At 42.2% G+C, this 27,410-nt stretch overlaps 1 protein-coding gene across 3 annotated transcripts; it reads right to left on the bottom strand.

Annotated features, from left to right (window-relative positions):
- Positions 1 to 2,323: 2,323 nt before the first annotated feature.
- Positions 2,324 to 27,410, bottom strand: Hmmr (hyaluronan mediated motility receptor). Of its 3 annotated transcripts, none has more exons than XM_048333968.1 (21): positions 27,341 to 27,409; positions 24,737 to 24,835; positions 24,285 to 24,364; positions 23,156 to 23,203; positions 21,863 to 22,051; positions 21,039 to 21,125; positions 20,848 to 20,948; positions 20,556 to 20,630; positions 20,252 to 20,427; positions 19,596 to 19,744; positions 17,254 to 17,468; positions 16,387 to 16,503; positions 13,038 to 13,184; positions 12,257 to 12,409; positions 11,828 to 11,927; positions 10,911 to 11,087; positions 8,688 to 8,847; positions 8,285 to 8,387; positions 7,969 to 8,068; positions 5,521 to 5,523; positions 2,324 to 2,335 (listed from the first exon to the last, which is right to left on the bottom strand). In XM_048333968.1, the coding sequence occupies exons 1-18, from the start codon at positions 27,384 to 27,386 to the stop codon at positions 8,368 to 8,370; spliced, it is 2,139 nt and encodes a 712-aa protein (XP_048189925.1). In that variant the 5' UTR covers positions 27,387 to 27,409; the 3' UTR covers positions 2,324 to 2,335; positions 5,521 to 5,523; positions 7,969 to 8,068; positions 8,285 to 8,367. The 3 variants fall into 3 exon arrangements, with proteins under 3 accessions (XP_048189925.1, XP_048189926.1, XP_048189927.1); XM_048333969.1 differs by having other exon boundaries at positions 23,156 to 23,200; XM_048333970.1 differs by lacking the exon at positions 12,257 to 12,409 and having other exon boundaries at positions 27,341 to 27,410.

Genomic DNA, 27,410 nt, shown 5'->3' with positions numbered 1-27,410 from the left:
TTGAACTTGGGCTTTTTGCTCTTGCTTGCCTTTTTCACTCTTGCTGGCATTCTACCACTTGAGCCACACCTCCACTTCTGGCTTTTCTGTTTTACATGGAGATAATCTCTTGGACTTGTCTTTCTGGGCTGGCTTTCCAACTCAATCCTTAGAACTCAGCCCCCAAGTAGCTAGGATAATAGGCTGGAGCCATCAGTGTCTGGTCCACAGCCAAGTTGTATTAAGTACACACACACACTTAAGAATACATACATGCGTGTATTTCTTCAAAATCTAGATTCTAACCAGAGCAAAAACTTTTATGGTAAAAGATGATGCTTTAAGGATTTATTCACAAGGCATGTTAAAGTGCAGAACACAGGAATGTTTTCACACATGTACATTGGTGGATGAACATCTCTTAGCGTTACACTGGATGTAGGCTTTGGTTTTACCAGCTGTGTACTGCAGTGTTGGGGTTCCGGACACCCCCTTTCTCCCCCCACGGGGAGAATGGTAACCACAAACTCTATGAAAGAGCACCCAGCCTGGCCCTCCGCCAGCGGAAGGCCAAAGGCGTGCTCACCTGGGCAAACGCTAAGTAGAGGACGGGTTGCTGAAGCTTCCCCTCCCCCCAGGCCCCCCACATGTTACCGAGGGCGGAGGCGAAAAGGAAGGCATCAGGGACACGCTGCGGTGGTGAAAAGCGTCTCAAAGACTTTAATATGGAAGGGCACTTATATAGAAGTAATGGCGGGAAAGAAAGGGGGCTGGCCAAAGGGTCAGTCATAGGCTAGGGGTCACGCTCATCAAGTGACATCACGAAACTTCCCTTTGTGGGCGGGACAACCCCATCATGGTGGCACGCATGTGTTCACCTCCCAAGGGGTGGAGGTCAAAAGGTGGGAGGGGCTTCTATTGTCCCAAGGCTGGTGGAAGGGCAGTCTTTCCCAGGCCCTAATAATCCCCAACATCTCCCCCTTTTTGTTTTTTTCAATAAGCAGGGGATGCTGTAAACACATGGCATGTGTGGGCATAAGGCAAATGCTGACATAAGATCTGTGGGGCCCCTTCCACAAAACTGGGGTGAGGGGTAGGTAAGGGTCCATCCATCTGGCTATGTCCAGAAGTCAGAATCCTCAGCTGGTTTCTGCCAAGTGCAGGAAGGTGCAGACAGCCGCCCTCTTTTGTTGGTGAGGTAGAAGCTGAAACTCTGGCATTCCCGGCAGTTCACAGTAGCTGATAACTCAAACATAAGTGATTAGTAAAACATTCTTTTATATAAACATTGAAGCCAAGGTGTTAAACCTTTGCATTTACCCTTTTAAACATTTCTATCATAAAACATTGGGGTTGAGTGTCAATACCCTCAGCTCCTATTTTCTTTCCAACGGGACTCCCCAAGTCTAGCAGCAGGGGGAGAGGAAAGGAAGAAGCACGGTGCAAAATTCCTTTGGTTTCTTTGTGTGACGCTGTAGGCAGTATTGCCACAGCAAAACATTGAGCCATGAGATGCTCAAGAAGGAATCTAGAAAGCAAACAAGGAAAGGAAGCTTGGTTGCTTCCTACCGTAGGCAGTCCTACTTTCCATGAGCCATGAGATGCTCAAGAAGGAATCTAGAAAGCAGACAAGGAAAGGAAGCTTGGTTGCTTCCTACCGTAGGCAGTCCTACTTTCCATGAGCCATGAGATGCTCAAGAAGGAATCTAGAAAGCAGACAAGGAAAGGAAGCTTGGTTGCCTCCTACCGTAGGCAGTCCTACTTTCCATATTTTCATGGGAGAGCAGAAGTCCAACATGGTCCTCCTTTTCCTGGAGAAAACAAGAAAACATTTCTCCAGAGTGGGTGCTCTGGGTTTAATTTTCCAATCTGGAAAAACACATATACTGTACTCCATCCCACACTGATTCGGGATGATTTAAAATTTCTGGATAATTAACATAAGCATAACTAATCCTTAATTAATCCTAGGGAATCCTTAATTAATCCTGGGGAATACCTCCCCCTTTTGTTTTTTTAAAATTATGACACCGGCGGCCACCAGGCAGGGAGTATGGATGGAGGTCTCGTCTTCTGTAGCTACTTCCTGCTGTCAAGGGGGCGACGTAAATCAAGGGCCCCTGGTCAGCCTGGCAGTCCGGTGTAGCTGGCAAAAAGTCCCCATCATTACCATGAGTATGGTCACTAGGGCCAGAGAGCGCTATGGTTTTCTCTAGCCCCCCCTGAGTCTTTGGGCATACCCAGAAGTTTCCAAGGTTGGTGCCTCCAGGGTTCAGGCCTGTGTTAGGGTGACGACTGTGAACGGCAAATTCCCCATTGGTGATCTCAGCAAGAGATGTTATTCTGTCAAAAGACACTTTTGAAAAGGTCAGGCAAAGTATCGACAAGTTCTCAGAGCTGGTTGGCATGAATGGCATAGAATACACCCTGGGCATAAGCCAGGAACAATTCCCTTTTGGAGCATAAACCCAATTGTAAAGTGAACGAGTAAGGAGAAACGACTGAAAGAAGTGGTTAATGATAGAAAACTGGTTTGGCATAGCCAGTCAGAGGCAAAATAAATAAATATATATATACACCTATATACAACTGGCAAAAAAGAAGAAAATGGACAGGAATTATCTCTCTCGATTTCCCGGCTCTGATCCATTTTGAAAGGGTGAAACAAGGCATCTCCCTTTAGGATAATATGGCACCATTCTCCTCTCACTCCACTCCACCTTTCCGTCTCCTGGACTGGCTAAGTCCCAGGAATTTGAACGTTTGTGGCTGGAATTGCATTTTTCCATCCGCGTTTGAACTCGGGGCCTGAGCACTGTCCATGAGCACTTTTGCTCAAGGCTAGTGCTCTACCACTTGAGTCACGGTGCTGCTTCAGCCTTTTGCTCGCTCTCTGTGGTTGAGCTCTCAATCTGGCTCTTTGCTGTTTAACTGGGAGGTGGGATTTTGGAGAGATTTTTTCCTTTTGCCCGGGCTGGCTTTGAACTATCCAGGGAGTCATAGTCCTACAAGCCCTTTTTATTCCCAATTGAGCAACAAGGAAAAAACACAACAGAGATAATCCATTTGTAACCCGTTGAGAACTGACCAAAAACTGCTTGTGAAGGTTTGGCTATAACACTTAGAAAACATGAGATTTACATGCCATCAACTTGAATCACGCCATTGAATCCCACTGGCAAGTGAAAGAGAACACAGATAAATGACAACCAAGGGCAAAGGGTTAAAGCATTGTGGAATCCTCAGTCTCGGAAGTGGCTGCGTCCCTCATCCCCATTTGGCAAGTTCCATGCCATGCGATGGGGAACTCGAGGCAAAGCTGTAGTGGTATCTCTTGCTCACATCTTGCTCTGGGTTGCCTGCAAAATTTCTATATAGATTGGTTAGGGTGTTCAAAATTTTTCAGCACTTCTGGCTCTGGTATATCGATGCCCTTCTGGTTTAAGCAGGGTGAAAAGACTTTCTTAATCACAAAATTCAAAGACTTTCTTAATCCCAAAATTTTACCTGGCTTGCTGTGACCACTAACATAACTATGGTGATTTAACCTGGAGTAACTGTTAAGATGGAACTATTCACATCCTACTCAAGGCTCATAAATCATTCGAGCAGCTTCCAATGGGAGAGAGAGCAAAGAATCATTAGTAGTGAAACAAGGCAGTTTGGGAACAGAATGTGGTGGCATCTTCCTATCCAGGAGCTGCGACCGTCCATGCGGCTAGAACATCTGTCCACCTGTATCCTATAAAGCAGTATATTAATCCTGGGTCAGGAAAATTGAGGTTAATAGTCACATTTGTATGAAGCAATCTCAATTTCTTGATCTTGAGAGTTTATGAGAACACAGGAGAGAAAATGGGAAGGTAAAATCTTAATTTATGCCAAAGAGTTGTTAAGGCTACATGCACACTTAACTTTTAACACACTGAGTATAAAATAACATGCTGATTTTATACCATTGTGCTTTTACTACATGCTGCATATTTGAACCTTATGGAAACACACTGAATATAAAATAACATACTGGTGAACTTTTACCACATGTTGCATATTTGAACCTTATGGAAATTTTTATAGGCACCTTTATCTCCATCGAACACCGGGATGGAAACCTATTGTTATGCTTTTAAATCTTACCAACAACCATACGCGTGCACACACACACACACACAAAAATACCTGAGCGCTCTTTAAAATTGCTTTGATTGGCCATTTAAATTTTCTGGAATTCCAGCGGCAAATGATATTAATTTGCCCATAATAGAACCACGTGGTTGAATAAAAAACAAAAGGGAAACCTGTTAATTACACACTCCCAACATGACAATTTTTAAATCACAGTGGACAAGCAAACCCTTTTATCCATCTAGAAAACTCCAGTTGATTTTATCTCCTTGAACTGGTAAACATGGAAGTTCAATCAAATTACCTATTGCTGTATCAAAACTCTTTGTTTTCCTTTCAATATTCCATTTTAGTTTATAATTTGAGGCTTTCCTGTCTCCAACCCCGTCTGCAGCTGACACAGAGAGAAAAGTGCAGGCAAGCACAGCGGGGTGCTTGCCTCTCTCAGCTGCAGCGCAATCGGCCAGCCCAGGCGAGCCTGGGCACGCCCCTCACCTGGGGGGAATGGGTGGGGCCCCGCCTCCAATATGGCGCGCCCCATTGTGCTCCACGTGTGTGTTAAGTCAGAGAAATCAGGATTCAACCAACTCACCCGAATTTCTGAGCTTAACGACCATCGGCGGGCATAAAGCAGTTTGCCGGGCTGCAGCAGCCCACGCACCCCAACTGGGACACCATCCCATGGTCTAAACTGCACGCCACGCTTTTTTTTTTTTTTTTTTTTTTTTTTTTAATCCATCCGCGGGCTGGGGCCGCACTGGCTCCAGCCCAGCCATTGTAAATACAAGTCTGGCCAAAGCAGCAGCCATCCCCAACGCTCTGCCGCCGCCATGCCACAGCTTCCCACATGGCGGAACCGCGCTTCCGCCACGCCGTGCTCGGCCGCCGAAATGTTACCGCAAAAGACGCCTGGTGCCACGCGGGCCCCAGCGCACGCAGCTCGCGAACCCGGGCCGCGCAGAGCCCAGTGTACTCAGCTCAGCCCGCGCAAGCCAAATCGCTCCGGCGCTCGGCCACCCACTGCTTCTCAAGCGCCGCTGCGGGTGCCGGGACCGCCGTCTGGCCCGGGGCGCACAGAGCAGAACTAACCGACCCCAGCCCGGGGTCGCATTCCTCTTGCTCCGGCCCCACTGCTCCACTGACATGCTTCCGCGGGAAGCGCGCCCCGCTCCCTCCCCAGCCTGGCGCCAAATCGCCACGGCGGGGCAACTCTCTGGCCGCGTCCCGCGAGCCCATGTCTCCATGCTTCTGCCCCATCTGGATGGGCAGGACCCTCCTCTAAAACCCTACTTAGCAATCTGTGGGGATACTGTACCCCGAACTTCTCGGCCGTACAATTCGGTCCCCGTTCGGGCGCCATTTATGTTGGGGTTCCGGACACCCCCTTTCTCCCCCCACGGGGAGAATGGTAACCACAAACTCTATGAAAGAGCACCCAGCCTGGCCCTCCGCCAGCGGAAGGCCAAAGGCGTGCTCACCTGGGCAAACGCTAAGTAGAGGACGGGTTGCTGAAGCTTCCCCTCCCCCCAGGCCCCCCACATGTTACCGAGGGCGGAGGCGAAAAGGAAGGCATCAGGGACACGCTGCGGTGGTGAAAAGCGTCTCAAAGACTTTAATATGGAAGGGCACTTATATAGAAGTAATGGCGGGAAAGAAAGGGGGCTGGCCAAAGGGTCAGTCATAGGCTAGGGGTCACGCTCATCAAGTGACATCACGAAACTTCCCTTTGTGGGCGGGACAACCCCATCATGGTGGCACGCACGTGTTCACCTCCCAAGGGGTGGAGGTCAAAAGGTGGGAGGGGCTTCTATTGTCCCAAGGCTGGTGGAAGGGCAGTCTTTCCCAGGCCCTAATAATCCCCAACACTGCAGGACTAAGATGCAAGTAAAAACTTCTGTGCAAATGATAGCTCTAATCCTCCTCTTCAAGGGTATCAGTTCATGTAGGTCCATTGAAATTTTGGTATGTTTAAGTTGGAATCCTAGTATTGTCTTGGCTTGTTGGGTTTTTTTCCTCCTTTTGGTGGTGGGTTTTGGGCCTGGGCAGTCCCTGAGGTCTTCAGCTCAAGGCCAGTGCTCTACTACTTTAAGCCACAGTGTCACAACTTTTCGATGGTCAGAGGTAAGTCTTACAGGACTTTCCTGCCAGGGCTGGCTTCCAGCAATCCTCAGGTAACAGGCAAGAGCCACCAGAGGCAGCCAATCACACCTATCTATAAGAATTTTCTAGGACATTTTACACCAAAAAGTTCTGTCACCAAACATATACAGAGCAGACTTTCTAGTGCCCTGCAGAGCTACAAACGCCTGGCCTATACTCACACACAATGCCAATGCGTCACAATCTTCTGCCTGGGCTGCCATCAGGTCCCTTCAAGCCAGCACTGAACCTCACCTCCTCAGAGGAGAGCTCTGGGGCTGAGATGACCCCGCAGCTGCTGTTGCTGGGCTATAGAATGACTCCAGACAGGGAGTGGCAATGTCCTGCTATTAGCTTTGTGATATGCCCACATCATTTTCTTCAGTCTGCTCACTTCTTGGATTTATGAAAGATGTCTTTTGATACCTATAATGATGGAATGAACTCTGTACATCTTTTCCCCCTCCATCCGTTCTCTTCTGGAACTTCACTTTCCCATGCAGTAGGCCATCTGATATTATTCCACACACCTTGTGTGCTCGAATCTTTCATTTTCTTAACTTTTCAGTTTGGAAACTTTGTGGTTAAGCCTATCTAAGGAATCCCCATTTGACCTCACACCGTGTGTGTGTTCCTATGGTTTTACTTCTTGTATCAGACATCTTTTATTCTGTCCCCACAGGGTGGCCGCAAGCTCACTCATTCTCTTTCCTCAGGGTCACTGTGTTTTCATGCGGTTTTAATTATACCCCTTAGAGTTATAAAGCTCTCGTCTCATCATCCCAATACCCAGGGCCATTTTTAGGTCTGGAACACTCATACCTGTCAGTAGTGAAGGGATTTATTTCCAGTCCTCCGAGTGGGTAGGATCTTGAGCAATATGCCTAGCTGTTCTCTTTGCTATTAGCTTAGTTTGAGCCATTTGGCTTATTAATTTTTCTAATTTATAAAGGATGGCTTAAAATTCACTCACATACTAAGATTTAGGCACAGAATTATGAAAAGCAATTCTGACGGTGGTTGTCTATACTGGTCCATGAACATTATAAGGAGGCTTTTCACAACATACCACCTCTGCAAATCAGAGAGAAGAGAGGCAGAATTACCACTTTCTCAACAGTACCATTGGTGAACCTTTGGGCAAGGTAGGGTGGCGGGACAGAGAGACAATGAACACATTCTGAATACAAGTATTAGTGTAACTTCATAATGTGAGAAGGGAATAACTCGGCAAATCTATGCTTTTACTTTATTTTATGTGACACAAATATTCAGTACACATAGAGACGACCTATTTTCTAAAGAGGCTACATGTGGAGTTGTTCAGACTTATAGTGCATACGAGAATTAACTGTTAGAATTGAGGTATAGCCTGTAAGTCTGTACATTATTAAATAATTCAGTAACTTTGACACAAGGTAACAAGGTTACTATGGAGCAAGTTACCCTTAATTTTTGTACCTATGAGGAGGAGGACAGAATGACCAATATTGGGAAATCAAAGAAAAATACACAAGTCAGGGTGCTCTATTTTTAAACATTTTTTCTCAGATGACAAAAGATTTCCAGAATCAAGGCAAAACAATCTGTGGAATAGAATTTGGGATCTTGAGTCTGAAACAAAGGGGAAAACAATTTGATAGTGATGTTCTGAAACATTTGTTGCTGTGTACTGGAAGCTGAAAAGCCAATTTAATAGGTCAGAATGAAATGCTAAAGAGGTACTTACAAATGTCCAACTTCCTTCCATATGCCAAAGGATCAGCAGTTAATATTGAATACATTATCAAATATCTAGTATAAACATAGTAATAAAAATAATATCAGGGGCTGGGGATATGGCCTAGTGGCAAGAGTGCTTGCCTCGTATACATGAGGCCCTGGGTTCGATTCCCCAGCACCACATATACAGAAAATGGCCGGAAGGGGCGCTGTGGCTCAAGTGGCAGAGTGCTAGCCTTGAGCAAGAAGAAGCCAGGGACAGTACTCAGGCCCTGAGTCCAAGCCCCAGGACTGGCCAAAAAAAAAAAAAAAAAAAAATCAACAATAGAGTGATTCCCAATAGGCTTTTGGCAGCGAATTTCTCAGATATTTACTTGCATGATTCTTGATGTGCATAGGACCTTAGCAGCAGTTTGTATTGCCTGAAAAAATTGTGAAAAAGAAATGTTATTACTTTAAACTCAAACAATCATTACAAAATTATAAATAAATAAAAAGACGTTTTCTTGAAGATAGATGAAGCAATGCTTGATCTTCTGCAATATAATTTATTTGTATTTCTTTATTCATAATTTCCACCAGTTTGAAAAGGTGTAAAGATTTATAGTCAGAGAAGAGAATTTATTTCTCCCAGAACTACAAACTAATAAATAGAATAAACATTTAAGTTAAAATGTACAGTGCATGTGTGTGACTATTCTATATATGTATTGATTTCTTACCTTCCTTTAATGGGATTTTAACAAAATTTTCTTTAGATTCATGATGAAAGGCCTTTGATGGATCAAAGCGTTTGATACCCAGAACTTTATTCAGTTCTTCTTTAAGCTTTTGTTCACTTTGTTTTCTTTTAGCAAGCTGAGATTGGAGTTTTGATACCTCCTATGTGAGAAAAACATAAATAGACAACTATTAAAGATCGCAGTAGGGGCTGGGGATATGGCCTAGTGGCAAGAGTGCTTGCCTCATAAAGATCACAGTAGAGAAATGTATTACCAATGTTGCAGGCAAAGTTGCTTATGCATCATACCTAATGGCAACGTAACTATTGCAAACACACTTTCAAAACAAACAATAAAATGATTTGGAACACCTAGGATGGATATATAAATTTCTTGTCCTACAGTTACAAAGCTGTTATTATAATAAAAGCTCAACTTAAAACTGCTGAAAGACAAAATGGCAGAGCCATTCAAGCTATTCTACCTATTTTCCCTTTTTTTTTTTTTTTCGCTTATCTTCGGCCTGAACCAATTTGTGCTCAAGACTAGTGCTCCTGCCACTTGAGCCACAGCCTCTTCTGGCTTTTTCTGAGGAGTTTATTGGAGAGTCTAAAGGACTTTTCTGCTGGCTTTGCAATGAGATCCTATCTCAGCTTCCTGATTGGTATGAGCCACCGGTGCCCAGCTCAAAGGTAGATTTTAAGGGAATACTGATCATGAAATGATAGTACACCAAAACAGAAGCTGGGCAGCTTAACCAACCAGTTTATTACTGGAAATCACGTTTTGGCTTGACAGCATAAATGCTCTGTGACAGGCAGCCTTATGCCACTACACATGAGAAGGGCAACCAGTTCAGACCTGTGAAAATGGCACTGGGGGACAAGCACGTGCAGAAACATCTATTACAGATGAAGGAGAGCACTGGAGGTAAGGAACAATAGAATTCCTGGGCTGACACACAGCCCTGGCCACTTGAGAGAAAGCATTCACCAGAAGCCACTTAGTGCTGAACTGGGGGACCTGAGGGTACAGCGATGATCTGGAGAGACAGGGGAAACAATGGGAGGTGACATTGCCCAGGATGCATTACATTCAATCTACTCGTGAAAATGAAAACTCCCTTGTACAACTAAAAGAAAAACAAAAAGCCACCCACATCCAGCTGGTCCTCTATGAAGGCTCTGTGGGTTAAAGGCCAAAAGCACTATAGTCACAGATGAGCAGTTGTGAAGAGTGGAGGCCAGGGATTACAAAATATCCATCCAGAAACAGGTTCCTTGCCTGAACTGGCCTTATAATCTCCCTACCTCAATGTCCAACATAGCTGGCATTTTTCTGGCAACTTTTGTTCCTGGGATGGTTTTGAACTTCTATCCTATCGCTGCCTCTCCCAGAGCTGGCAGCATCAGGGGCATGCGCCATCACACCCAGCCTTGGAGTCTGTCTTGAGCAGCTTTGGTCTGCATCATAAATTTGTTTTTGGACTAAGATGACCAGGAGGCTAAGTGAAGAGATCAAGAGTTCAAGGCCAAGCTTGTGTACGTAGTGAGACCCTATCTAAAAAAGACACACAGAAAACACGCCCGCACACACACACTCACGAATTAAAAAACTAGTAGGAAAGATGTAAGTGCTCCCTCCCTCGACACTCCAAGCTGGCTAAAGGCAGACACTCCAGGCCAAAGGCTGTGGCTAAGAATGCAAGCTTTCTTCTTTCCTCAACTTCCACAAAGGTACTTCTTCCCAGGAGGAGTAGGACATCACTGCTTATGTTGCCAGCAGCTACCAGTTGCTGATGTTATACCCTTGAAATAGTAGTTGAGGTGGAGAAAGGATTCATTTTAATCAGCCTGAGTTGTGGAGTGAGGAATTCTACTTGGGCACAATGTGTTGAGAAAGCTGGGGCCTGGGGCTGGGGATATGGCCTAGTGGCAAGAGTGCTTGCCTCATATATATGAGGCCCTGGGTTCAATTCCCCAGCACCACATATACAGAAAATGGCCAGAAGTGGCGCTGTGGCTCAAGTGGCAGAGTGCTAGCCTTGAGCAAAAAGAAGCCAGGGACAGTGCTCAGGCCCTGAGTCCAAGCCCCAGGACTGGCCAAAAAAAAAAGAAAGCTGGGGCCTGATCACTTCTGCTCTGCCTCATGCGGTAATGGTGTCACACCAGGAGAGGCAAAAAAAGGTCTTTACCCGTATCCTTAGTAATTATTTTCACAAACCGATTTGAGATGGCTATTTTCATCTTTCAATTTCACAACATGCTTGATTTTTTGCTTTAGATTCTGATGACCCAATAGTTCAGCATAGGAGTCTCTTATTTTATTCAGCTGTTCCTGAGTTGCACCGTGTTCATTCAACAATGCCTGCTTCTCTGCTTCAAAAGCATCCAGTTGTTGCTAAAAATAAAAAACTGAAATTGTTCATCTTACTAGCTTTATTTAAACCATCAAAATAAAGAAACCAATAAGCAAAATAAGACTATTCTTACATAAGAAACTCTTTTAATTTTTTCATTTTAAAGGTCATTGGCAGGAAAAAAGAACAAAGTAGCAAATACACATCTCAGCACTCAGAACTCTAAGGCAGGAGGACTGCAGGTTTGAGATCAGCCTGAGCTGGCTTACATAGCAAGACACTGTCTCAAAAAGCCCATTAAAAACAAAACAACAACAAAAGACAACCAAAAACACACACAAAAACAAAAAACCCAGAGGAAAGCCAGCCACCTCTCTGTGTATCAACTATATCATCACCTTCACATGTATTTCTACTGTAAATGCCCAAATCAACATCCTAACAGACTGTGAAAAAATGCACTTTACAGAGTAACAAATTATCAATGTACTTAATCAGGAAAATATTCTGGACTATTAACTTCAAACTATTTTCTAAAAATAGACTAATATAGCTTACATTAAAACTTTATGCCTGTCAATAATTTCTTAATAATTTATTTGTAAACAAAGCTGGAGAAAAGTTGTAACAAAATTTACAAACTTTTAATAGGAAATTGGAACAATAAATACATAGTAAAGTGATCCTTCAGCAAAACCAATCACTATCATGACTGTCTCAGGGGAGAAAAAAAGCGAATTCCTAAAATAAACACAAACAAGTTTAATTCTATGTAACAAACCTGGAAAGGTTTGGTTTTCTCATATAGTTCTTGAAAAAGGAGACGCCATTTATTCATTTCCTCTGTTAATTCCACCACTGTATTTTCTTTCTCAGATTTCCTGTATGATAAAATTAAATTAAAACCTATTATTTAGAACCCAGGTTCTAGCGGTTCACAGCTGCAATCCTTGCTACTCAGGAGGCTGAGATCTGACAATCACAGCATCACACAGCTCAAAGCCAGCCCAGGCAGAAAAACCTGCCAGACTCTCACCACCAAAAACCAAAACCTGTAAGGCTTTTGAGGCTGAAGTTCAAATGGTATAGCACTAGCCTTAAACATAAAAGTTCAGGGGCATTGCCCAGGCCCCAGGTTCAAGGCCTAGGAACGGCGTATACTCAACACACAAAAAGTTAAATAGCACTCAAGTTCTAAATCTAATTTAACCTTGTTTCTTCATCTTCTAGTTGCTTCTTAACATTTTCCTCTTGTTGTCTGAGCTGGTTCTGCAAGTCAGTTATCTTTTTAAGTGAACTATCTGTGATTTCCTTAATTTCTGCTTCTTTCAGTGCTGACTTGTCCTGGAGATCTTGAAGCATCCTGGAATTTGAGAAAAAGAATCCACTAGATATTGTCCAGACATTTCATTTTTTTCTTATACAAAAATAAAAGCCCTAAAGGAACCCCTTAAGAATAACCTTTTTAATTTCTCCCCGCCCTGCCCCCCATGTACGTTTCATAAGTTATAAACATACCATATCGCAGGAAGTCTGTCTGGTATTTCAGGTACCACTGAGACCATTTTTTGTGTGTGTGTGTGCCAGTCCTGGGCCTTGGACTCAGGGCCTGAGCACTGTCCCTGGCTTCTCTCTGCTCAAGGCTAGCACTCTGCCACTTAAGCCACAGAGCCACTTCTGGCCATTTTCTATATATGTGGTGCTGGGGAATCGAACCCAGGGCTTCATGTAAATGAGGCAAGCACTCTTGCCATTAGGCCATATTCCCAGCCCCCACTGAGACCAATTTTAAAATCTCCTTTAGCTGATTGGTTTTTTAGGAGGAAGGACATTTTAAAATGGATCCCATTATATTGTTATACATGTATATAATGAACTCATGATCATATCCTTTTCTCTTACTACCTTTTGTCCCACTTTCCTACTGGTCTTCTTTAGTGAAGAATACTTTTCTAAGGCTACAGGATAGAAATGTTACTTGTTCTACATACCTTGCATATTCTTGATTTGTGCTTTCTGTTGTCACTATCTGATGTTGAACATCCTGTAAGTGCTTTTCAGCCATGGCTAGTTTTTCCTGTAGAGATGCATTCTCAAGTTTAAGATCTTCCATCTCACTAGCAATTGCTGCTTTATAGCTTATTAAAAGGAAAAAAATAGCATTTTAAATGTGCATCATTCACACAACCATACAGTATACTCATGCACTTACACGTTAGAATTCAATATTCAGAGGTAAGTACTAATGAGTCTTTAAGACACTTCTTGTTCAATGACAGCAAAATCATGTGGCTACTCTGTAAATTAAGTATCCACACAGAGATGAAGTTAAGTACCAAACATAAAACTTACTTCACGGGCTGGGGATATGGCCTAGTGGCTAGAGTGCCTGCCTCGTATTCATGAGGTCCTGGGTTCAATTCCCCAGCACCACATATAAAGAAAATGGCCAGAAGTGGCGCTGTGGCTCAAGTGGCAGAGTGCTAGCCTTGGGCAAAAAGAAGCCAGGGACAGTGCTCAGGCCCTGAGTCCAAGCCCCAAGACTGGCAAAAAAAAACAACAAAAACTTACTTCACACCATCTCTGAATTTGTCAGTCTACGGTCCTTCATAGAAGCAGATAAATAAACATACAGCTACAGACACATCTGCAATATGTGTTAGGAAGGGAAAGTACAAAAGGCTTTAAGCTGATAGAATAGGGATCCTACACTTTGTTTTTTTTTGGCCAGTCCTGGGCCTTGAACTCAGGGCCTGAGCACTGTCCCTGGCTTCTTCCCGCTCAAGGCTAGCACTCTGCCACTTGAGCCACAGCGCCGCTTCTGGCCGTTTTCTGTGTATGTGGTGCTGGGGAATCGAACCTAGGGCCTCGTGTATCCGAGGCAGGCACTCTTGCCACTAGGTTAGATCCCCAGCCCGGGATCCTACACTTTGAATGGTGAGTTAAGAGGTAGGCAGAACACAGTCTTTCAAGAGGTGAGATGAAGCCTCATGAATGATAGGTGGGAGAAGAGGTTAGAGGTGAACACTGATCAGCACATCAGAGCATAGTGAAGTACTTGAGGAATAAGAGGCCCCCTTTTAAGGGATCTCGAAGTAAGTATGTGGGTTAATCCAGAGATGAGATAAATGGATTGTACAAGGTAGTGCAAGAAGAAAAACTAGAAAATAGAAAGATAGTAATTTATCAGCCAGGTGAGAAAAAGTGGGGTTTAGACTAATACTTTGGCAATGGAAAGAGACAGAATAGACAATTTTGGCATTGATGGCTTAGATGTGAAGGATCAGAGTGAAAAATAACAAAGGATTATTTATGGAATGAAATGGAGAAGATGAAACCAACTGCAATGAAAACATGACAATAAAAAAGGAGAAACTAGAAATAGAAGCAAAAGGAAAGACCAAGAACTGCATTGTTCAGATCAGCACTAGGTGATAATGAAGTACTTATTTGAAGATGTTAAAAGATGTAATACATGGCATTAGATATCACAAGAAATGTACACACTGCCCTACTATGTAACTGTACCCTTTCTACACAACACCTTGTCAAAAAAATTTGTGTTCAATTAATAAATTAAAAAAAGATGTAATAATGGAATGGAAAAGATCTGCTTTGAAGAAATACATTTTAAGGGCATTAGCATATTTACAGTGAGTGAAATTATAGAATCAGTACAAATCACTTATAGATCTACATATTAAACTAGTGAGAATTCCTTAAAAGGATTGAGAGTAATATAACATATATTATGTATGTATGCATGTATGTACATATGTATGTATAGGCCTCCCCATTACTGTAACATATATAACATATATAATACACGGGCATAAATATTATAGTATATAACATATAGCTATGTTCCTACAAATTATATAGTAAAATTGTAAACTTTTAAGAAGAAAAATATCTTTAGAAAGAATAAGTTTTTCAATAAGACACATTAAGTAAGGTTATATATCACTAATAGGAATATAGACTCATATCGACTTTGGAAAGTGATTTAGTACTAAATTTTAAGGTTGGATGGTAGCATAGAAAAATTTACATATATGTGCAATAGAGAACAAACTATACTATTAATTTAGAGTCACAGCAGTTAACTCAATATACAAATGTGGTACAATGCTAGTTACATGTAATGAATGCATAATGTAAAGGCAAATCCTAGGACATTGTTATGCTATGACAATGTATTTTGCTGGCAATGAGACAAAAGCAAAATTAGATAGTGACTTTCTGTATGAACATATGTTTCAAATTACAATTCATGAGATTAAAAATTAGTGCTAAACTAAGGCCTGAAGAAAGTCTTACCTGAAGAAAGTCTTATCTGATCTGGGAAGGCATAGAGATAGAATATATAAATACACAAGACTGTTGAAAATCTTTTGGCTAAGTGGCTGTCTTTTATATTCTCATATGTGTTGTTGTTTTTTTTTATAATTCATGTACAAAATTGGACATTCTTTTTAAACAGAAAAAGAATCTTCTTCAAAATTAAAGGTAAATAAATAGCCAACTACCTAGCTACTCAGGAGGCTGCGATCTGAGGATGGCAGTTCAAAGCCAGCCCAAGCAAGAAAAGTCTGAGGCTCTTATCTCCAATTAAACTGCAGAAAACCAGAAGTGATGCAGTGGCTTTACGTGGAAGAGCACTAGCCTTGAGCACAAAAGCTCAGGGGCAGCACCTAGGCCCAGAAACAACAACAAAAAGAGTAAACAAATGGAAATATTACTATTACTATATGACAAAAATAGTACTATTGATATTTCAAGTATAAAATGTACAATATATTTCCCTAACTTTTACAATCAAACCTTCATTGCATGTGCTATAAAACTGGGGCTTGAACACAGGGCCTCTCTTGCTAGGCATTTTTGTCTAAGGCTGGTGCTCACTGAGCCACACCTCCACTTCTGGCTCACTGCTGGCACACTGGAAGTCTCACAGATCCCAGGCCTCAGCTGGCCTCCAACCTGGGATCCTCAGACCTCAGCCTCTTGAGTAGCTAAGATTTCAGCTGCAAACACATTTCAAGAGGGAAAAATATACAGAAATGAATATAGTGCGCAAACAACTCAGTGTGCATATCTACCAATCAGACTGGGAGGAAGAACAGAATTTTAAGAAGGATCCTAAATTTGAATGGTATTAGAGAGCTACTACAAGAGGTCAAAGAGTTTGTTTTCCTTGGTAAGATTGAAGGGGGCAAGTAAGGTTGGATTCAAACTTGCTATCCCTCCTTCCTCTGCCTACCAGTATTGAGATTACAATCACTGTGTATGCTTAGGAAAAGGAAACTTTTATGTAAATACAGTAAGATTAATTAATACCTTTTAAATTCGGCAGTAACATCTTCAAGGTTCTGCAGTGTATTATTATAGCTTTTCTGCAAAATCATGGTAGCCTGCATATGAATAATATTATTTTTCTCCACTTCAACTTCTTTCCTAAGAAAATATAAAAATGAGAAGATAAAATACATACATTTATAGAAACAGCACTCTTCAATTTTTCCATTAAATCATTACTCTAAGATAATGTATAGAAATGGAATCATACATCATTGTACTAGCCTTTGCATATTCTGGACTCAAATTTCCTGGTCAGAATGTAAATAGGCTCACTATTTCTGAAACATGGCAGGTTTGTTTTTTAATTTATTAATTTATTGACTGGTTTCATCTTATCTTTACTGCTTTTATTTTACTTTTCTCTTTGGTCCAAGAGGGAACTTGAACTGTAACTTATTTTCCACTCATTGGCAGGCGCTCTACCACCTGAGCCATGCCTCTTGTTTTAAATTGATTAGTTATTAAATTTATCATTCCATGTCATGTGCTTTTACGTAAAGTTTACAGAGTGGAATTAAAGAAACTCTACAACAATTTTATAGCAGCAGCAAAGTAAAGAATACAAGGATTACCAGTTACAAAGCACCTGGATTTAATGGAATTTAAACTTCTGTACATAGTACAGAAAATATACATTACAGAATATAAGTTATACAGAAAATATTAAGTACAGTGATGACATTTTAATGGTTCTTTGAAAAAAGTACAGAACTATAAAGACATGTTCTGTATAACATTGTTATTCAGAGTTGAAACAACTTCATTTTGAGGATCTTAAGAAAACAAACTATAAAATGTTTTCACATCTAAAGTCAGGTATAAGTTTGAGATATTGTGAATACAAACTGTGCTAGGTGATCTTTTAGGATTCTTAGTTCTCTTTTTGCAGATCTGGTGTCCATTTCTAACTGGTTGATTAGTATTTCAGTTTGTAAGTCCTTTTGCTGTGCTTCCTCCAGCTCATCCAATGTTGATTTTAGTTCTTCTTTAAAGTTTTCCCTTTCTTTGTTAATTTCTTCTTGACAATTAGATAAGTTCTGCTGGAGGGTAGAAGATAATTCCTGTATTCAAGCAAGCAGCACAGAAAACAATATGAAATTATTTTGAGGTTTTCCAAAGACACAAGTTCTGTATAATCTAAATCCAAAAGTTTCACAGAAACATTACAAAGTATAAATACTATAAGACTATATATCTTTTTTTTTTTTTGCCAGTCCTGGGCCTTGGACTCAGGGCCTGAGCACTGTCCCTGGCTTCTTTTTGCTCAAGGCTAGCACTTTGCCACTTGAGCCACAGCGCCACTTCTGGCCGTTTTCTATATATATGGTGCTGGGGAATCGAACCCAGGGATTCATGTAAACGAGGCAAGCACTCTTGCCACTAGGCCATATTCCCAGCCTGGTCTATATCTTAATGTTCTGACAAATATGATTTTAAGTTTAAAAAAAAACACGCAACTCTCAAGCTTTTGTGAAACTGAAACTAAATTTATATCTGGTTCTTATATATACTTTAATACTCTTTTCTCATATTAGAATACTATGGTTCTAATGTCAGATAAAAAATACTTTTACGAGCTGGGCACATTTATAATCCTAGCTACTCAGAGACTGAGATCTAAGGATCAATATTCAGAGCTAGCCCAGTACGAAAGTCATGAGACTATCTCACAAAAAAAGCTGGAAGTGGCCCTGTGACTCAAATGGTAGAGCATTAGCTTTAAGCAAAAGAAGCCCAGAGACAGCACCCAGGCCCAGAGTTCAAGCCCCAGAACCAACCAAAAGGAAAAAAGAAACAAGTAAAAATTTCTTTATGGGAACTGAATTTTAGAAGTTATTTTTCCCCTATAGTTACTCTTTTATAACAGAACTGTAGGTGAGCACTAGTGGTTCACACCTGTAATCCTAACTACTCAGGAGGATGAGATCTGAGGATGGCAATTCGAAGACCGTCTGGGTAGGAAAGTCCAGGAGACTTTTATCTCCAGTTAACTGCCAGAAGGCCGGAAGTGGCACTGTGGCTCAAAGTGGTAGAAAAAGCTCAGAGACAGTGCTCAGGCCCTGAGTCCAAGCTGTAAATACCTACACAGCCTAACACAAAAATTTCCTAGTAAAAAAATTTATTTCCTATTTTTCCATATATGTTATTGCACCTTTGTGTTGGGGTTCAGCTTTGGCCTTGAGGGGGAAGGGCAACGGAGAGCGCACCCGAGATGCCGCCCTTTCCCCAGCCCTGGGGGAATGCAGAAGCAGGCCACAATTCTCTGGGTCCAGAACCAGAAGAACTGGCTTTGCGAACAGCCCCCCAAACTTTCTCGCCAGCCCATGTGCTCCCTGTTCGCAGGCTTTTCGCCCCTGGGGTGGCGCTATCCAAGTGACGTTTGTTAGCTCATGAGGGGGTCCTATGACAAGCTCGCCAGCCTACTGCCAGCTCTCTGGTTGATGACCCCTTTTCTCGCCACCCCTACTATATCAGCTGCTAGCCCCTCCCTTATTAAATCAGATTTGCTCTTGAAGCGTCTCTGAGATCCACGTATGCCTGGCTTTCTTCACGGGTAAGGAGGGAGGTAAAGCGATCTCGTATAGCCACGTGCACCTGAGGTCTTTCCTGAGCCCCCCCACTACTCTACCCTGGCCTTACCTGCGGGTCAGGTGACCAGGGGAGAGGGTGAGAAAGGGAGCGATTAGAGTGAAGTAGAGCCTGAACCCCCGCGCCAGGGGAGGCAACCCGAGCCCGGCACTTTTGCATTTACCTACTAACCTTATAATGACATAAATATCTTTACCTGATGTTGTGGATTCATGCTGCCCTTCCCCCAGCCCTGGGGCAGTGTAAAAATCTAGCCTCTTCCGGCTTCAACTGGAAGAGAAGTCCCCGCCCCTGGGGGGCGAACACGTGCTTGCCATCATGGCGGGGACTTCTACAGAGACCCAGCTCTTGGGAGGGCTGCGAGAGGGATAAAGCCAAAGCAGAGTGTTCTTTCATAGTTTGGGATTCAGGCATCCCCCTGGGAGATAGGGGGAAGGGCGACGTAATCAAGGGCCCCTACCTATAATATTCAATGTATCTATAATTATTGATTCAGGCTAAGAGTCTAAAATTAGAATTGCTAAAGGATATACATACAAAGACTACCATTTAGGGAAATTTATGACATACAACAGTTTTTTAACATTGGGGCAACCTACCTTCTCTTGTTGAAGAAGTGACTCAATTTTCAAATTTTCTTGTTGTAACTGTTCATACTTTTGCTTCTTAAGAATGAGCTCCATTTTTAAGTTTTGCATCTCAGCATTTAGATTTCCATCCTGTTCTTTATTCTTGTTGATGAGGTCATCTATACAAGGAAAACATACAAGGTAAACATTAGGACCACTGTTAACTAAATACTACTACCTTTTTTCTGTGGTGCTGGGTTCAGAGGCCTGAATTCAGGACCTCAGCTGTCCCTTAGCTTTTCTGCTTCTAGACTAGCGCACAACCACATTAGCCACAGCTCCACTTCTAGCATCTGGGGTGATTAACTGGAGATAATAGTCTCACAGACTTTCCTGCTTGTGCTGACTGAAAAACGGGATCCTCAGATTTCAGCCTCCTGAGTAGCTACAATTAAAGGTGTGAGCCATTGGCACCCCACTCAATAACATGAGCAGATTCCTATGTTTCCTTATATCCTTTTTAATATGTTGTATAAGTTAAATATTTCTGGAGGTGGGGGGAACTCCCCATATTGTGAAATTTGTATCATCACTGTAATAATATACATTACATACTATATTTTTCTTAATCTGGTATATAACACTTCTCAAAAGAGAAACCTACAAAACTATAATCACCGAAATACCTTTTTCTTTTTCAAGTAGCTGACATTTAGCATTGAGTTCTTCTACTTGTTTAGCTAATATGACATTTTCTTCAATAGACTCCTTGAGGTTTAAAACTTCACAGTTCTTCTCATTCAAATCTTGTTTCAATTGGGCAACATCTAGCCTGTATTTTTCCACTTGATCTGATGCACAACTGCATTAGAACACATGATTTTGAAGACTGTATTTCTTTAGTACAGGGAAAACTTCAGCAAATGATTTTGATAAATTCATCAATATTCAGAAAAATAAGGCACAATTTAAAGCTATAATTCATATTACCTAATTTCTTCAATGTATTCTAAGAGTTTTTCTATTTCACATTTTTCATCCATCTTTTCTTTCTCTACTGAAACCCTAAAAATTAAAATGAAAAGGGTGATGTTAATAGACAATGACTTTGGTTCAATACCACATATAACATTATATACAATTAGGCTTGATTTAAATATAACATGTGTACTAAAATAAAAAATAGTACCCCATAAATATGTGCAATTGTTTTCATGTATCAGTTCAATAAAGAAAAAAACCCTTTACATTTAATAATTTCGCTTTCCTTTTAGTCACTCACAGTTTCCCCTCAAGTTGTGCTATTTTCCCTTTAGACTCTTCCAGATCCCTCTGAGTCATCTGTAGCTTCACTTCCATGCCTTCTTGGTTAGCCAGCACACTCTACAATAAAACAGAGATGTCTGACTTAGGAAATGATCAATTGTTTACATCTCTATGGCAGACTGTTTACTTATCCAAGGTAGCACTCACCTTCAGTTTTGCTTCTCTTTTGTTTTTAAGTTTCATCAACTCCAGGCTGAGAATTCTCATATTCTTCTGGTTACCATCATCAGCAAACTAGGTACAGTAGACATAAAATTTTAGTAATGTTTTCTGCTAAGTCATATATAATGACTTCATTCTATCACTGTAACTATACTTGCCTGCAATGTACTTTGGTAGAGAAAATAGTTTTCATCCATAATTGCTGCCTGCAACCTATACAAATGCTAGTACTGTTTTGTTTTATTTCTACCCGTTAGTATGACTTTATGGTTTAATTTTGAAACTTTTTAAGTATTTACCTTTATATGCCCAAATCAAGGGTCTCTGAAAAATTGATCAAATATGCTTAACAAAAATTAATCTTGAATTCCAACATATTTCTGAAGTATGGAGAATGTAGAGGCCCACCCTAGGTCTACTAAAACATCATCTCCTTTGGGTGAGACCAAGAAATCTATTCTCTTCTCTCTGTTTGATTCTTTGATTATTCCCTTTCTAAGGGAGAGTACAAGAGTTGAGAGGAGAGAGAAGAGTGGAAGGGAAGGGATGGGGGAAAAGGGGGAGGGGAAAGAGATCAATCTGTTAAATAACTTCCAAATATAAATTCTGATTTTTTATTAATGGTCATATTTGGGGGAAGGTTTTAAGACATGAGAAGATGTCAGATACTACAACAAAATGTAATTTATTTATAACCACTTATGTGCCAGATTCGCTAATAAAAAGACACAATCCTATTTGAAAGCAAGTTAATAAATGAGAAAAGACAACTTGATTACCCAGTTTTAGCTATCATGAGGCACAAGTACCTTAGCTTTTAGTAGCTCATTTGCTCTGGTTAGCTCCATAAGCTGTTTTTCCAGTGAGGCGTTATTTGCAGACAGAGCTGATTTTTCCCTGACTGCAGCAGTTAGTTTTGCTTCCATTTTCTCCATCGCAGATTCCATCTCCTGGATCTGCTTGCCCAGAGTACCACGTTCATGTGCAAGAACACGAATCTCAAGAAAACAAGTTGAGAATAAATGATTCACTAACATTGTGCCAATAAAAGTAGATGCTATTGGTAAAGATAGCACTAAGGCCGCTAGAAAGGACATACATTTTGACATTCTACAGATAACTTTTTTTGATGCCAGTCCTAGGCATTGTACCTGAATTCTTTTGCTCTAAGTTAGAGCTCTACCACTCACTGTGCCAGAGCTCCTCTTCCAGCTTTTTGGTAATTAACCAGAGATAAGACTCGTGAACTTTCTCGCCCAGGCTGACTTTGAATCACAATCCCCAGATGTCAGCCTCCTGAATAGCTAGGATTGCAGGCATGAACTACCAGTACCCATCCACACGTACTATTTTACTAGCTTTGGGAATAATACCATTTAACTTATTATTATTTTTTTTTTACATTTTTTGTATGGGACAGTATGGGGTTGAACTTAGGTCCCTTGTGGTCTAGCTTAGCCCGAATGCTCAGCTACAAGGGTGGCTCAGCTCCACCACTTGAGAAAGTATTCTTAATCCAAAGAACATAAGCATTATACTTGCCATAAACTTGTAAGTACAAAGCTTGCCCTCATATACATGAAGCCCTGGGTTCAATTCCTCAGCACCACATATATGGAAAAAGCCGGAAGTGGTGCTGTGGCTCAAGTGGTAGAGTACTAGACTTGAGCAAAAAGAAGCCACAGATATTGCTCAGGCCCTGAGAGTTCAAGCTCCATGCCTGGCAAAAAAACAAAAAACAAGTGACTAGTAAAACTCCCAAGAACCTAATTTTGTTCAACATTATTTAGTTTAAAAACAGCTATTAGGACAGGCGCTCACACCAGCAATCCTAGCTACTCAGAAGGCTGAGGTCTGAGTATAACACATTGAACACCCAGGTAAGGAAGGAAGTCCATGAGACTTTCATCTCCAATTAACCAGAAAAAAAGCTGGAAGTAGAGCTGTTGTTCAAGTGGTAGGAGCCAGCCGTGAGTAGAAAAAGCTCAGGGACAGCACCCAGGCCACTAACAAAAAAACAAAAACAGGTATATGTAGCTGGCCTATTTATTTTTCAATAAAGCACTGAGGAAAAAAAAAGCATTTCAAGAAGAATTGCTTACCTCTTTTTCTAAACTCTTCACATCTTTATCATTCTTTTGAGATTCCTTCTGTTTAAAAGCCAAGAAACAGTTATAAACAAGTACCACAAACATTACAGCCGAACCTGATTTTTAAATTAAAAAAATTAAAGGTTCTAAACAGTTAATCTTTATTTATTTGATCTTTTGTGCTTAGTGCTTTACTATGTAGCCAGGCTGGTCTCAAAATCACAATACTCTGCCTTAGTCTCTTGGGTGCTAGGGCTAAAGGCATAGGCTACCCCAGACTTAGATTCATTTCTAGTTTAAACATTTTAGTGGGTTCATGAAATACATTATAGATAACTTCTCTGATAAGTAAAAAAGGTTCTTAAAATCTAAAAACATTTCAGCATGAAAAGTCTGCAATACATCTATCTGTAGCTTTTTCTAAGAAGCTTGATGAAAATAACAGGCGGAGGCTTATGGATAATGCATTAGCAGTATTTCAAGTGCTCAATAGCCACATAGGGCTACTTACTTCCACAGTGGATCAAACTATTCCATATTGCAAATCCGGAGATTTAAGTGATTGCCAAATAAGTAAACAGTTTAAGTAAAACCTATACCTTTGGACTCCCAACTCTGAATTTTATCACCTGATCATGTTGTGCAACTCCTTAAGAAAGCAGAATTGCCGACTTATGACAAGTGAAAATATTAATAGCAGAACATAAACAACTGTCAAAAACTAAGAAATTTATCCTTCCACTGCTATCTTAAGTTTCCAAGTGACACCATAAGGCATTGGAATATTCCTTTTTTTCTACCAATCCCCAGCCTTTCCCAGAAACAAGATGACAACAAACAGAAAACAAAACAACTCAAGACAGTGGCAACTAACAGATCAGAGTATAATACGAGTTGTAAAGGCTGACAAAGTAGTAAGAAACCTATCTAGTTATATAAATGACTCCAAAGTAGAGACCATTTTGTAATGATGACCTTAGGAAACGAACAGTGGATTTAGTAATCACTGGGCAGATTAAAAACTTGCCAGAGTCCTAATGATAACTTCATTAATTGGTAGATTTACTTATAAGTTTGATTTATATATTTAGCTTATTTTTGGATACAGTTAATAAATCAGCTGTCATATAAAGTTCCTCACCTTCAATCCCGTAGTCTTAGCTCTTTTAGCTGAAGTAGGCAAGGTAGTGTCTGGGTCATCATGAAGATTTTGAGATTCTTCTGAAAAATGAATTGAAACGATTGTGATTGGGTTTTGCATGCTTTAACCATATATGAAACATAAATTTCCAAATTTCTTAGTGCTATTAATGAATCAACCTTCTTTTGATGGTACATTTCCAAATAACTATATAGTATTTTTATATCTCTAACATCTTTCTGATCGTTGTAGTATTATTATGGTCACGCACAGTATAAAGATGAAAGCATCATTCTGTAGTTGAGCCTTCCATAAATCAATCAAATGAAGCAGTCTAAATATAGTTTGGGCTGTTTATCTCTAGAAATGTAACTTTACTTTTAAGTATCATCATTTACAGATCTAAATCTTAAAAGTTCATGTTACCACTGTTTTATTTATAAACTCATTACCTTTATGTTTTTTAAATCTTTGCGATTTCTGAAAAGATACTGGTCCTTTAGATACTTCAGAAACTTTAACATCATAAGCACCTGGAGATGGTGCACAACCTAGAGAAAACATAAGACATTAATGAATTATCTAGCATTTGTCATGATTTCTTGTTAAAAACATGTCAAGATAAAACCCAGGAAACAGGGTGGCCGTGGCTCATGTCTGGAATCCCAGCTACTAAGGAGGCTGAGAATTGAGGCTTAATGTCAGCCTGGGCAGGGAAGTCTTTGAGACTTATCTCCAATTACCACCAGAAAACTGGAAGTGGAGCTGTGGCTCAAGTGGTAAAGTGCTGCCTTGAGCTGAAGAGCTGAGGGACAGCACCCAGACCCAAGACAGACAAAAAGGAAAAAAATAAAAAAGATAAGCCCAGGTATGGTAACATATGCCCATAATCTCAAAACTTAGGAGAATGAAGTATTTTGAACTCAAGGCCAGCTTGGGCTACAATACTTGTTAGCACATATATCACTAATAACTTGCTAGGAATAAGCAGAAGTCCCTTTTGGGGACACACTGCTGTAACTCCCACTAATTTTGAAGCAGAGGCAAGAGGACTAATCCCAGCAAAATTATGAAATTAGGGGTAGATTCTCTGAACACCAAGGCAATAATGTTTGTGCTAGCTCAATCATCCTTTGTGAGCAATTTCAGGCAAAGTGACCACTAAATAGTTTAGGTTATAATCCATAAATTAAGGGCGCTGATGTTCAGCTCTACTCCTTACTGAATAGCCATTCAATACAGCTCCATACCATTTGGTATTCTCTCTGTAAGGGAAAACGATTAGTACCTACTGATACTGACACTTTGCTGCTCTGGCTGTTGGAAGAACATCTAGATTTTAGTGCAGTCACAGCATATAGTGTCTATCAAGTGATATCTACTATACTTAAAGTCCTATTGTGTATAGTTAGTGCTTGTCAAGTGATATCTACTATACTTAAGTCAATGACACCTGGCTTCTGTGGATAGATCATAGAAGCCTGAGTTTATACTCTGGAACTGATTATGTTCTAATGAGCATATTTCAGCCCCACTGTTCTTCCTTTTCCCTCTTAAAAAAAAACACCATTTAAATTTGTGGTAATGGGACCACATAGAGCACTTATTGTTCCACTGGAGCTACAGCCACAATCCACAACAGTTCATCTTTTTTTTGTGCCAGTTCTGGGGCTTATAATCAGGCAGTCAAACTTTCCTTTGAACTGCAATCACCGAATCTCAGGCTCCTGAGTTGCCAGGGTTACAGATGTGAGCATCCCATACCAGGCAATAAAAGTTTGTTAACTGATGCATAAAACTGTATATACTTATGGAGCATATTTCCATAAATGTGTACAATACGCCATGTTTAAATCAGGATTCACACCACTCTTCTACTCATTTACTACTTCCTGGTGGTGACAACATTCAACATCCTTTTTCTAGCTTTCTGGAATACACAGTATGTTAACAATGTTTAAGCGCGACCTTAAAATATGTGACTACAACACTAAGTTCAAAGGGTCAGTGAAACAGTGAAATGGATAACAGGGCTGTTTAGGGGTTGTTAGATTAAAAAGAAGCAACTTAGCTGCGGGGGGAGGGGGGGGCCTAGTGGTGGCTCACACCCACAATCCCGGGAAGGCAGGTACCAAGAATTGTATTTGCTTAGCACGGCCGGCCCGGCCCGGGGTGGCCCAAGTTTATGATCCTAGCTAATGAGGTGACGCTGTGCGTGCGGCTCAAGGGGCCTGGTGCCTGCCGGTCGAGCGTTTCCTCTTATTATTTGGCGCGGGTGCTGTGACTTGAATTCGGGGCCTGGGCGCCGTCCTGGACCTTTTCCTCCCGAGGCTGGTCCTCCGCCCCTCGAGCCAGGGCTCCACTTCCGAGTCCTCACGGACTTCCTGGCCCGGGCTGGCTTCGAACCGAGATCCTCCCGTCTCCGGGCCAGCCTGGGGCGTTCTAAGGGACAGTAGCCAGGCCCCGAGGTCAGGCCGCCCGCGGGTGCGGGTGCGGGTGCGCGCACGCAGGCTCCACCGCTCCCTGCCTGGGGGGGAGGGGGGGAAGGAGGCGTGGCCCGCGCGCTCGAGGCCAGCGTTCAACACCCCACCCCCCCCCCCCCGCAACCTGCCGGGGGGCCAGGGGCCAGGACGGGGGTGGGGGTGACGGGGGAGGGTCGGCGTTCCCTGTGACGTCACCCAGCGTTCTCCATGACGCCACAGACCGTGTTCCCAAGCACCTCTCCCTTCACCCGCCAACGGGAAGCTCCCGGGGCGGGGACCCGGGCGCCGCCCGTCCGTCCATCCGCCCGCCCGTCCCCGCACCGCGCGCGGTGGTCCGCGCCACTTCCCTCCCGCCCCCGCCGGCCGGGCCCTCCCCGCCCACGGCGGCACCCCAAGCCCGCAGCGGTGCTCCCCGCGACCGGACCACAGCAAAGCCCCGCGGGCAGACGCCGCGCCGGCCCCCCAGCCGCCGTCGGCCGGCCGCGGGGACGGCCCGACGGGACGCCCGGAGACCCGCCCGCCGCCCGGGCGCCCCTCACCCCCCACCCCCTCCCGAACCCGCTCCGCGCCCACCCGAAGGCTCGTTAAATCTCTTCACGGGCGCTTTGGGAAACGACATCCTGCCGCCGGGCGGGGAGCGCAG

Source organism: Perognathus longimembris, chromosome 25 (assembly GCF_023159225.1).
Source record: "Perognathus longimembris pacificus isolate PPM17 chromosome 25, ASM2315922v1, whole genome shotgun sequence".
NCBI lineage: Eukaryota > Metazoa > Chordata > Mammalia > Rodentia > Heteromyidae > Perognathus > Perognathus longimembris.
The sequence above is the reverse complement of the archived record's forward strand: the minus strand, read 5'-3'. Positions and strand labels throughout refer to the sequence as shown.

Excerpts from the sequence above, each read along its gene's own strand:
- Hmmr (XM_048333968.1), bottom strand. The coding sequence starts at position 27,386 with ATGTCGTTTCCCAAAGCGCCCGTGAAGAGATTTAACGAGCCTTCGG. Across the intron at positions 20,631-20,847 it reads GCACAACTTGAGGGGAAACT|GGTTTCAGTAGAGAAAGAAA; the intron begins GTGAGTGACTAA and ends TTTAATTTTTAG. Across the intron at positions 8,848-10,910 it reads AAAATAGCCATCTCAAATCG|GAGGTATCAAAACTCCAATC; the intron begins GTTTGTGAAAAT and ends TTTCTCACATAG.